Source organism: Mesoplodon densirostris, chromosome 16 (assembly GCF_025265405.1).
Source record: "Mesoplodon densirostris isolate mMesDen1 chromosome 16, mMesDen1 primary haplotype, whole genome shotgun sequence".
Classification (NCBI taxonomy): domain Eukaryota; kingdom Metazoa; phylum Chordata; class Mammalia; order Artiodactyla; family Ziphiidae; genus Mesoplodon; species Mesoplodon densirostris.
The window spans coordinates 4,694,843-4,707,159 of NC_082676.1; the positions used below are offsets into that span (position 1 = coordinate 4,694,843).

At 44.8% G+C, this 12,317-nt stretch overlaps 1 protein-coding gene across 10 annotated transcripts in view; it reads right to left on the reverse strand.

Moving 5' to 3' along the window:
- Positions 1-514: 514 nt before the first annotated feature.
- GNAS (GNAS complex locus) overlaps positions 515-12,317 on the reverse strand; it is a 53,905-nt gene continuing 42,102 nt past the window's right edge. For 3 of the 10 annotated variants that reach the window (XM_060078591.1, XM_060078590.1, XM_060078595.1), the window contains 11 exons: positions 11,999-12,043; positions 7,751-7,805; positions 7,544-7,663; positions 5,729-5,826; positions 2,527-2,581; positions 2,316-2,389; positions 2,124-2,182; positions 1,895-2,015; positions 1,601-1,731; positions 1,316-1,383; positions 515-1,039 (listed from right to left, as the gene is read on the reverse strand). In XM_060078591.1, coding sequence (XP_059934574.1) covers positions 893-1,039; positions 1,316-1,383; positions 1,601-1,731; positions 1,895-2,015; positions 2,124-2,182; positions 2,316-2,389; positions 2,527-2,581; positions 5,729-5,826; positions 7,544-7,663; positions 7,751-7,805; positions 11,999-12,043 — 973 coding nt within the window. In that variant the 3' untranslated portion in view covers positions 515-892. Of the gene's footprint in view, positions 1,040-1,315; positions 1,384-1,600; positions 1,732-1,894; positions 2,016-2,123; positions 2,183-2,315; positions 2,390-2,526; positions 2,582-5,728; positions 5,827-7,543; positions 7,664-7,750; positions 7,809-8,846; positions 8,850-11,998; positions 12,044-12,317 lie in introns of all 10 variants that reach the window. The other 7 variants (XM_060078598.1, XM_060078594.1, XM_060078599.1 and 4 more) reach the window with 5 other exon arrangements.

The following is a 12,317-nucleotide window of genomic DNA, read 5'->3' on the forward strand; positions in this document are numbered from 1 at the left end:
TTTAAGATAAAGTGTAAAATGTGATGATTTAATATACATTGTACACCATTTCTTGAATAACTCTTTTCCTGATTGTAAACTGCATTCCTAAATTCCTCCCACCCAATTGAGTCCCTGTCTTAATGCAGGACAAACAGCTGAAATTCAAACACCTATTTGGGGAGACTAGGTAAGCAGGCACACTGTGAGACAATATATAAGGGTATAAGTTGATAGACTCTTTGGATAGGGCAGCAGTGATCAAAGTATAGAACTTCTTTGATGGGACTTAGAGGTTTTCTATGGGGCATTGGGTTCGAGAGGAGAACAGGGTGGACATTTTGTATTGTCTGCAAATTGTTTTCAGAAACCCAGGATTAGGTCAACAAAAACATAGAGTGGCAATATTTTATACCCACTTATAACCTTGGGGCCTTGTCACCTCAACACGGGGGCCTCCCAACTTTTGATGCAGTCAAAACCCTGAACAATGGGTATTTGCTTGAAACCACAAATAATTCACGGGAGTCACATCCTTTGCTCACATTTAATTTTTATTTTGATTTTTTTTTAATGCTGCACAACACAATATTTATTTCATTTGTTTCATTTATGTCATTTATTCTTTTATTTCTTTATTTGTTTGCTGCTGTTATTTTACTTACTTAAAGAGAGAGGGAACGTTTGTGGCCTTTTTTTCCTTAATCTTTTTCTGTAGGCCGCCTTAAGCTTTCTAAATTTGGAATATTTAAGCAAGCTGAAGGGTAAAGGGGGTTTCGCAAAATCACTTGAGGGAAAGGAAAGGTTGCTTTGTTAATCATGCCCTATGGTGGGTGATCAACTGCGTGTACAATTACGTTTCACTTTTAATTAATTGTGCTTAAGGCCTTAATTAAATTTGGAAGTTCCCTTCTTAGAGCAGCTCATATTGACGGAGGTGCATGCGCTGGATGATGTCACGGCAGTCGTTGAACACACGGCGAATGTTCTCTGTGTCCACAGCGCAGGTGAAGTGAGGGTAGCAATAGTGGCGCCCATCTCCACTAGCAGTGCTGATTCTCTGTGGGCACAGAAGGAAACTCGGTCAGTGCCGCCTCTCCAGTAAGTCCCCCTGTCAGCAGTGGGGTCATCTACCCAGGACTGCCCACCAGTCATTGATGTCATGTTAAAACAAACCCAAATTGAGGGGCACAGAGGCTAAATTCATACCGACTATTGGTGAAATAACACTGAGGAACTGGATGGTTTGATCCCCAAATTTAGAAGTAAGGAAACGTACACCCCTAAGAATAAAAGAACAAGCAGAGAGAGGGAACCAAAGACAGTCTCTACTCACCAGAAATTCATCTCGAATGAAGTACTTGGCCCGGGTCACGCGTGGGTCCTCTCCGGGCTCGGGAGTCGCTGCAAAGAATATAAATATTTTGTTACTTAAGTGATTAAAATAAGGTTCTTTGGCTCCCCCTACAGATCCCTTATAGTGTGGTGGTGGTTGAGTAGAGGCGGGGGTTCCATTCTTAGAGGATGTTCATTTTTAAAATCCAGAACAGAAATTTTTAACACATGCAAGACACCCCATAGGACCAAGGGGCACTAATCAACTGCAGAAGGCCACACATACCATCCTCAGGAGTAGTGTAGCGAGCAAATTCTGGAAAGTAGTCCTCAATCTTCGATTTTCCAGCGAGGACTTTCTCAGCGAGCAGATCTTGCTTGTTGAGGAACAGAATCACAGAGATGGTGCGCAGCCATCTAAGAAAGAGAGACACAGGTTTAATGCCCAGGAAAAGAAAGCATTCTTTCTGCAAGGGGTTTGAGATGCTTGCCCAAGAACTTGCACAAGATTCTTTTCTAGCCATGCAAATACAGGGCCTTGAGATCAGTGGGGAGGAGACCAGGGGGTCACCGCACAAACCTATTGTTCCAGATGCTCTTGAAGAGGTTCAGAGCCTCCTGCAGGCGGTTGGTCTGGTTGTCCTCCCGGATGACCATGTTGTAGCTGCTGCTGGCAACCACGAAGATGATGGCAGTCACATCTTCGGCACAAGAAAGCAAAAGCAGTGCACGTTAGAAGTGGAAATGACCCTTAACGATGAAAAAACCCAAATGTCCTTAAAGAGCAGAGAAGCCCGTGGCTTCCGTACCATTGAAGCACTGGATCCATTTGCGGCGTTCATCACGCTGGCCGCCCACGTCAAACATGCTGCAGGAGAGAAATGACACCTGGTCACTCCAAGGGCCAACACTGGTCCACCATTCTCCCGGCCAGAGGGAACGTCAAGAAATCTCTCTCTCTCTCTTCTTTTTTTTTTTTTTAAAGGGAACCATTTACTTACTGGAAGTTGACTTTATCCACCTGGAACTTGGTCTCAAAGATTCCAGAAGTCAGGACGCGGCAGCGCAGCAGGTCCTAAAACAAAATCTTAGGTCAAGGGATCTCACCCAAACCAACCAAAACATTATTAATAATTGACAATCTGGAGCAAAAGTCTTGACTAGTTCGGAAAGAGGGCTCTACCTCCTCTGCTTGTGAGACCGTGTGCATACCTGGTCGCTGGGCACATAGTCAGCCTGCTTGATGACGTCAATCTTGTCCAGGAAGCTGGGAGGAAAAGAAAAAGGCACAGGGGTGACCACACACTCATGCCACTTTGCCCACTATTGCGGCCTCTCTGCCAAGTCCAGCTAAATGGAAATGATCACCCCACAGTTACCTGGCATTATTAAGTCAATGGGGAGTTTGCTTGTGTTCATTATGAGTCCAAACGTATGCCTTAGAAAAGGTTAGAGCAAACAGAATTTAAGATAAATGTACCTGGCTGACCAGTAGGTCTAGGAACCAGGAACTAGGGGTGGGTTCTCAGGACCCATGGCCTACAGGTACAGCACAGGCCAGTGCAGAGCTCTGGTCTTGCTTTGATTTTAAAAGGCTGGTTCTGTGCATGTCAATTAGCTGAGGGCCCAAAATCAGGTCTGATTTTGTGCCATTTGATAAAGGCTGAGTAAAAAATTCAGATTTTCAAATTGTTTGGCTTTGACTAAAATGGCAAGTAGTTTGAAAATTGTACCCTTCCATGTCACGCAGTTTTTTTAAAAAAATGAAAAAGATGGCACACTTTAAAGAAACAAGGATTCCCCGCCCCCCAAGGGACTAATGAAAATAAGATTGAGTTACTCAGAAAGGGCATCCCTTCCTTCTACTTTTAAGAAGGGGCCCTTTTGGCCCTTACCACAGTGAACAGGAAACAGACACAAAGTTCCCTTCCGTTCCACTTGGTCCATGAAATAGAACAGTCCAGATATTAAACTTTGAGTTTTCAAAAAACCTCACGGCCATCCAGGTTAGGGGCCCTTATCTGGGCAGGGAGCATGTACAGTGGAGGGGCGGGGGCGGTCTCAGGGGCCATCATTAGTGATGCCAAAGCTTTAGAGGGAAAAGCAGTGTTTTCTATCTCCCACTCCACAGCCATAACTGTTCCCAAAGTAAAAACTATCTTGCTTGTGTTGCCTGACTAGATACACTGTTAGGAAAAATAACTTCTAAAAGACTAGACTAATTTAACTACTGTGAAAAGTTAATATTAAAACCAGCTTTTGGGGGGGGCAGGGGTCTGGATCGTTGTAAAGTGGGCTAATCAGAAAAAAAATCACAAAGAGAGAAAAGTCTATTTAAAGAAATTCTATAAGGTTCCCCCCCCCACCTTCCTTTTTACCAGTTTAAAGTTAGTCTGGCTTAGAGGATATACCGACTTGCCCAATCAGTCTTACATTACAGCACCGGGCCAGAAATAGCTCCCCAGCCGCCCTGGCCTGCAGCATGTTGCCATGGCAACAGAACCACAGTTCTATAAATAGATCATCAGCACCAAATCTTGTGAGAGAGACATCTGGAGTAAGGCCAGCCAAACCCCAGCTCAACAAATAAAAATAGGCACCTTAAGGAACGGGCAAGGTACCAGGAGCTCAACTTTAACATAAAAGCCGTTAAACCAGAACCACGGTGGTCACTGCAAAGGCAGGGCTACTTTAATCATCGGGCTGGGGAAGACACTTTCTAAGATTCAAGCTATGTTCCCTTTTTCCCGGAGTTCCCTTGAAACTTTCCATAAATTGTGCAAATGTTGCCATTTTCAGATAAAGTTGCAGGAGTAACTGAATTTTGCCTTAAAAAAACAACTTTTAAATGGTGTGAGATTCAAAAAAAAAAAAAAACAAAAAAAAAACTGGCTAACTGTTCATCAATGAAGTTGTTACACCCTCCGTGCTTCCAGAGCGCTCAAAACTGGGATGGTTAAACCCTCCTAATCTTGTACCTGTACTTCTGACTTGGATCCAAAATACAAAAGGCAAACAATTCCAGGATTTCCATTTGTTTTGCGTTACTATAATTAGCACTTCCAGCTTTAAGCTCAAACTTTTGAGAAAATCAGGGGCTTTGTTGAAGGAGGGGTGGGGGTGGGAGGGTCACAGGGACCGGCCCAGATGGACTGTTTTTCTGCTCCTTGAAAAAATATACAGATTTGCTTGTATGTTAAATCACAAAATAGCTACATGTGTGACAACCGAAAATAATCAAATGCATTTGCGATGGGAAAGCAGGGCCAGGGAAAGATAAATTGATAGGTTTCACAGCCCCTAACATCAGCTTGTGTGATGTGTCTGTAACAGGATTCTGGGGAGCTGGCTTCGTGTCTGCTGTTTGAGCGCCGTCACCTCTTCCTCCCTCCTGTTTATTCGAGTGGTTTTCACAATAAGTTCCTCCGGCGTGGGGCTCCTGCGTAATGCGATTTTAGCTTTTTGTGAGCCAGCCGGGGTACCTTGGTCCTGGTTACTTAATATTTTCAATAGTAAAATGGTTTGTGAGTTTCAGTCACTTACATGAGAGAGGCTAAAACATCACAAAGCTCTCTTGCCCTTCCCCCGGTCATAAAAGACAATCCAACTTGAGAAAATGATAACTTAGTACATTTGTGCAACATCAGCAAACAAACGGTATCTTTCAAATATTTTTTATGGCTCTGAACCTCACATATTTGCTATGTTATGTACAGGATAAGGAGGGTCATAAACTATTTAAAAGGCAACTTTCCAGCTGTGTTATCACACCCACTGGAAGACAGCCCATGAAAGGACACAGCAAGGACCCCATGGGGGGAGCATCCTTGAATTCAGGCCCAGAGTGAATGAATAAATAAGGAGAGGAAATGGAATTCAACACAATACCCGGGTCTAGATGAACTAGAAGTATTGCACTCCGGCAGCTACTGTAGTCACCTACCTGACAGCAGAAATAGCAAAGCGACTTATCAGTCACCGAGGAGGAGGAGGCATATTTTTGTCCTCACTGTTCCTCTGTCAGGTTTTTACATCACAGCAATAAAGCAGAATATTTCTACCTGATCCAAAGTGTGAGAGCTGCCCTAACTCCCTAAATGCTTGGAGGTCCATTCAGTTAATTACTTCAAGCTGATTAATTATGAATGTCACTTTATTGCAGGTAATTATCATTTCGCTCTAACAGGCGTTAATTGTTTGTGTAAAAATAATGTCACTGCACTGAAAAGTGCTATTAAGGGCTTTATAAAACAAATGAATCAGACTAGAACTTTCTAACCGCAGGTGGGAATAACTGGCTGGCTTCTATGAAAAGAACTCATTTACAAGAAACTTGGAAAGTGGGAGTCAGGTTTGTAAGGTGCGCTCCGTGTGCGCCTATCTCACATGCGGACGTGGAGACGCGGTTACTCACTACTGAGCGCAGTCGATGAGCTGGTACTCGTTGGAGCGCTCGTAGCAGGCGCGCACCCCCTCGTCCTCCCACAGAGCCTTGGCGTGCTCGTAGAATTCCTGAAAGTGAACACGAGAGGGCAGGTTTAGACGCGGGAGCTGCTCCAAGTCAATGAGACCGGAGTTTACTCTGCCACCAACCCTGGGTGTGATTATTCCCAATTTCGGAGCAAACTAAGGAATGGGCGTTCCTAAAGACCTTCAGCGTGCTAAACGTATTCAAAAATTGAATCCAGCTGTCCTCGTATTGTGAATTACTGTTCTTGGGTAGTTTTCATCCTATATCTTTGGGAGTGGGGGGAGGGGCCAGAGTAAACTACTGAATAACTTTGTTCACCCGACGGCTCATCTAGGAGGACTATACACTCGTTAGGAGGCGCTGCCAATGTATGATTCCATGTCGTGGAAACAAGACGTTTTCATTTGTGAAGATGTGGCGGGATCGAAATTTTCCTTCCAGGAAAATTTGAATTTTAGAAAAAAATATTATGGTTGGGAGTTGCTGGCAAATCTGACCCTGTCCATCAATGCCTGTCAATCAAAAGAGCAAATGATCTCTTCGTGGTTTTAAATGGCAGGTCATGATTCACATTTCATTTGAACAGAATAACATTTTAAATTGTATCGGGGCAATTCGTCCCTTACAAGGAAAGTGAAGGTTTTTCTGCAATGTGAATGCAGTAAGAAAAGGGTCAAAAGTAGGCAGGAACGTGAAGTTCAGCTAACAGGAGACCCTTAAGAGGTCACCGTCCTGGTGTATTTTTAACGGGCTGCCTTTTTTCTCCTGTTAGAAATACAGAATCACGTCTCATGAAAGTCTGTTTGGCATTATGTGTACTGTGTTTACTGCTCGACTTTTTTTCCATTTAAAAGAATTTACCTAGCCATACTTACTAATACTGCTTCCTTGCTAGGAGAAGTTTGCAGCCAAACCCATTTAAAATACACAAACACAAATTCCCACGAAAGCCTGACAAAAGGCAACAATAAGTCATTGTTTTTGCTGTAGACAAGTCTTTTCCTTCTGGGCCTTATAAACGTGCCCATCTTTCCATCTTGTTTCCTGTTCCCCTCTTATAAACTATTCTTCCCCCACAAAGGGGTCAAAACATATGCTTGGGCCACAGGCAATTTTGTGTTCCCTAAAAATAGTTCTTTATGGAGCAGACAAATCTTTGTAAGCAGTGTCCTGCACGCCAGCCAGGGTGCATAGAGGCCAGTCCCTGGGTTATGATTTCTTTAGGGGAAGGTCTTTTCTTTCTTTTTTTTGAATAATGAGAAAAGACTTCATTTGCCCCAAGACAAGGACTGACTTTAGAAAAACCTTAATAAAGGTTAAATGGCAAATTGTTTAAAATGAGAATATCTTCCGTTTATAAAACTCAGAGCTGGCACTTCATTTCTGCATTCCTTGGTATCTTAGGATATTTTTGATTAGCTGGACAATTAGCATTTGTGTGCCATACTTAACAGTTTTGTTTGTCACAAGATGTGTATAAGGGAATAATTAAGGCCGCCACAACTCATGACTTTTTCTCATAAACATTTACAATCTAATACAGTGAGAACTGTAGTATTGAACTGTGATGTTTACTTGCGGGGACGGGCGAGCCAAGATTGACAAGGGGTGACAGAAATTCGCTCATCCATCTTGACTAAAGCTCTAATGATTATTTTTCCTATCAATATCACAGAAATGGGTTTTGCTGGCAGTGTGCCTGTGTGGAGGACATCCCAGGGGGTGTGTGGGGTGGGAAGGGGCATGGGCTTAGCTTACGGGAGGGAAATCAAAGTCTGGCACGTTCATCACGCTCAGAATGTAGTCCACTCTGAACTGGTTCTCGGGGTTGGCCAGCTCCACGGGGGGCACCAGGTTGCTCATGGCGGCCACGATGGTCTGAAAATGATGGGAGCAAAGCGGTCAGGGGGACAGCGCTGTCTGAAAGGGAGGCTAAAAGAATGACAAAAAGGACCAGGCACGTACTTCAATGGCCTCTTTCAGGTTGTTCTTGATGTCCTGCACTTTGGTTGCCTTCTCACTACAGTGGGATTGAAAAGGGAAAAAAAATCATATTGCATCACGCTGACTCACAGTGTCGCTTCAATCACGATTTTCCAACTAAAATAGTATTCTGTTCTTTAAGGAGTGGTGGGTTCAGATCTGTGCAGAGGTTGGAGATTCCCGAATAAAGGTGGTTTCAAATGATAACCTCCCAGACTGTGTCCTGAGGACACGCCCAATTGGGGCAGATTACCAAGTCGGCATCTAGATAAGGATCAAGGCTACTGTACCAGAAGTGGGGGCTGGCTCACTACCATTCAGGGGTGCTTCCATTTTCTTGAGGCCCACACGGCACACCAGCACTTCCGAAAAGGTTCCTACTGGCCCTTGCTAGCATCCCTGCTTTGGGGGTGGGGCTGGGAGGGGGAAAAGTTCAAGGTGTGCCTTGGGGCTTCCTCAGTCACTGGATTAGCACATGGAAAACCAGTGGATGAAATGCAGGTGGTAGTGTTAATTACAGATTTGAGGGCTTTGGGGCCCTGCTTATTTATTTTTGTTTATTTCAATAGTCACTGTGTCTGTCACTGCAGGCAGCAGCAGCGGATGACGTTTCTAGTTGATGATGTTAATATAGATTGATCCCTCGATGTGAATAAGGTAAAATAAGATTCTGCCCCCGGAAGGCTTTATGATCTGGGACTTATTGGGGCGGGGGGGAAGGAGGCGGTGTGGCCCATGCCCCTCGGTTAAGTAGAGGTTAGCGTTTGTTGCTCATTGATTTTAACTTGGGCACCTGGGACGGCCTGTGTGTGGATGTGGAACCGTCTACATTCAGGGTCCCTGGGACCACAGGTAAAGGCCACGCCCTTTGGCTCTGTGGTCCCCTGACGTTGTTTGTCCCCGTGTCTTTCAGACACTGTCCCTCATCACAGGCACAACCAGGGAACATTCTCGGGTTTGGGTTTTTAGGGGTTAAGGACCTCTTGCTCGGGGTGTAAATCTTGCCACTCTACCGCCCAGGCGTCACCTCTCGGTTTGGGGGGTGGGATGGGGTATTGAACCCACAGCCACGACACACCTACTGCGTATTAGGCCCTGGGACGTGACAGCGCCGTCCCGAGGACCTAAGGTGCTGTCCTCACAGAGGAGGGAACTGAGGCTGAGGGAGGGAGGGTCTGAGTGACAGAGGGGCAGACAGCTTACGTTTTTTCTTGCCGGGATTTTAAAAGGAATCTCTTTAAAGAGAGTCCCAATTTTTGACGTATTCACGGGGTTAATTGCCCAAGAGTCGTGGGATGGAGGTAGAAATTAAACACGTAGCCCCTCAGGGGCAGAACACGACAGGACATTAATGCAGAGGACACGCGGTGGGGGGACGGGGGGCGGGTAACAGCAAAGTGCAGCGCAGCGGGGAGGTCAGCATGTGACGTGGGGAGACGGCTCTCGGGTAGGGGGACCGCGGCGGCGGCGGCGGGGGATGGGGGATGTCACGTGCTCTCCTGCAAGAGCCCCGCCCCCTCGAGAACCTGGCCTTTCCTTGCATATTCGTTTGAGGGGTGGGCCCTCGTTTTCTGAATGATCTCATCGCATTTCATCCCTACCCCAGGGTCAAACTAGCCTTTGAGACCCCGCCCCTCTCACACCGGAATCAGGAGCTGGTTTAGAGGTGCTGTGCTCATCAGGGGCTGAGGGTGTGGGGCGACATATGGTACCAGGAACCCGCTCATGGTCGGGAGAACTCCAGGCACGGATATGAGAACGTGCTGCCAACCAGGAGAGTGGGACCCGCGCCCCAAGCCCCCAGACTCTTAACGCAACGACCCTAGGCTTAAAGGGCGAGTGTCCCGACCCCTCTGTGGGGCTATCCTGCTTCGTACGTTTCTGAAAATTACTAATCGTGTCCAGACTTGGTGCTACAGTCTGAATCAGGTATTTAAGCCGTTGGAGTTTTAAAAGGACACGTGTTTGTCCCTAACGTTCACCCAGGAATTCAAAGTCAAAACCCCATAGGACAAATCCATTCCCATTCATTAGAAACAAGCTCCATTTCCATGGTACTGAGAGCCTTTAACCTTTGTTTTTTATGGTCCCACCAGAGTTAAAATTAGATATGACCGGGTATTTAATACCCAAATGAACACAGAGCAAGAGAAAAGTTATTTCCAGAAACCTGATTCTTTCATTCAGTTTGATATTTTGGTCTAAGTAGTAGTATGATAATTGGAAAACTTCCAGTCTTAAATACGGATATTTTGAGAACGTGTTCAGTATTCATCTACGTATGTGAATAGGTGTGGGAGTATATCAAGTATAAAACAGCTAAAATAGAAATCTAAAATCTAATTCGGGCGTGTAATACTAAAACATAAAAATTCCTCCATTGAAGCAGTTACTCTGTAGATGGAGCTATGATTCTGGGGGCTGGCAGGTTTATCATAATTTTTACTATCGCTTAATGAACTTAATGTTGATTGTGACATTCGGAGAAAATTCCTCAGATGTCTCTAAATTACTTAACAAGGCCACATTGTATATCAATTGCTAGAATTCTGATGGACTGAAAAATGGGGGCTGGAAGTACTTTTAGGATATTGTAGCTTCTCCGCCCCACCCCCCCACCCCCACGTATAAAGCAGATCAGGGCTGCTTTCTATGCTGGGTTTGAATTCTAAGAGCTGCCCACCCCGCTCCCCCCTTCAGCTAAGTATTAGGGGAAGGCTATGTCGTACTAAGTTCTATACCTTTTTTATCTTTATGCCTTTCTTTTTTTCCTTTTGTGGGAAAAGACAGAAGACAGAAGACAGACGCAGGATACAGGGATTGCTGAGACATGCAGATAATTTTTATTTATCACATATGTTAATACTTATTTCTACTTGTAGAACAGAGTCACAGATAGAAGAGCAGGCTGTTAGTAGGTATTAGAAGGGTTCAGGGGTCTAGCATAGCATCTAGTACACAGTAGGTGGCTCAGTAAGGATGTGTCATAGCTTTTAAATGCCAACTTTTGGTACAGTAAACTGTCAATCACTTTTTATGTAGATGCCTTGGATGGTTGATACACTACATTTTGTCAATTAGGGATTTTTTTTTTTTTTTTTTTTTTTTTTTTTTTTGGTTATCCTTAGAGGTTAGGTGGTAGGGCCCCCTCCCCCCCTCCCCAACAGAATAGTATTCTTATTAGAAGTTCCTAAGACGGGCAATTCCAGCATGCAAAGTGTGATAGGACATAGCCGGGAAGATGAGAAATTGAAGCCATCATCTAGGGGTAATATTGTCTAAAAAAAACAGATGAACAAACATGTGTCAGTTACTTGGTCCCGACCCCCCAGTATCCTTTGCCCCTCCCAGGCCACAGAAGCCATTTCTTTGAGATGCCCTAGGCTAGGTCAGTCGGCTCTGCATGTTCTCAGGAGAAACAGCTGCTCCCTCACTGCAGGCTGAATAAGCAAAGCAGTGCTCAGAGAGGGTTACCTGGCATGCGTGTGTGCGTGTGTGTGCGCGCACGCGCGTGACGGGCAGTGCGGATGCAGGAAGTGAAGAAAAAAATAATTTGATAATGAGTGGAAAAAGATGGAGGCCATCATTAATTTCCTGTCCACTAGCTAACATAAAGTGCCTTGGGTTAAAATTAATTTGACAATTTAAAAAAGACCAGAGGCTTTTCGAGATCATTCTCAACAATGACCTCCCCTCCTCCTCGGCACTTTTTTTTTTTTTTTCCCCAAAATTAAGGACAGTGTGGCACCACCTATTTTAATAGAGGTAAAAAAAAAAAAATTTTTTCCCCCGGAGGTCTGAAATTTTAAAATCAGACCAACCACTGGATAGATGGAATTTAGTAGTTTTAAAAACAAGTAGCCAGTTTTAAAAGCAAGTAGCCAATTCAAATGATGAGCTGGGGGGTTGGGGGGGGGAGGATAGAAACCATATGGAAAAACATCAATTCTCGAGAAACACTAAACTGATCATCTAAAGCTGAAATCTATAGCCTTCCCCCAGCTGGATCTAATTATACTGTAAGGTTGGCCAAAAAAAATTGTTTTGCACTTCGCTTGCTCTGAAATGTTAAGAAATGATGCTGTTTGCAGACATATACCAAGATGACTGATGGCCCTTAAATGATTTTGGTTTTCTTCCCGGGTCTCTGTGTCCTCAGTTTCCCAGTATGACTTTCGTGTGTGTCAAATGTGCGTGTGAAGAAGTTTCTCTGTTTTTGAATGTGCCTACCCATCGCTGTTGCTCCTTGCGGCCTGCGGGTCCTCTTCGCCGCCCCTTTTAAAGAGAGATTGAAAGCTCACCTAATCTGCAAGGCACCGCAATTTCACAAAAACCCCACACAGCCTCTCTACATTCCTAAACAAATGGCCACCATCCTCCCGTTAATTCTTAGGTCGCCTTTCTGGCTAAATTGGAATGTCCACCGAGACTGCAGACCGTAGAGGGAAGAATTCCACACCTTCGCTGCAGTATTAGCAGAGTCCTCTGGGAACTGCCGTCGGGCACAGAAGAGACGGATAATTATTTTCTTGTGCTTTCACTAAATGTA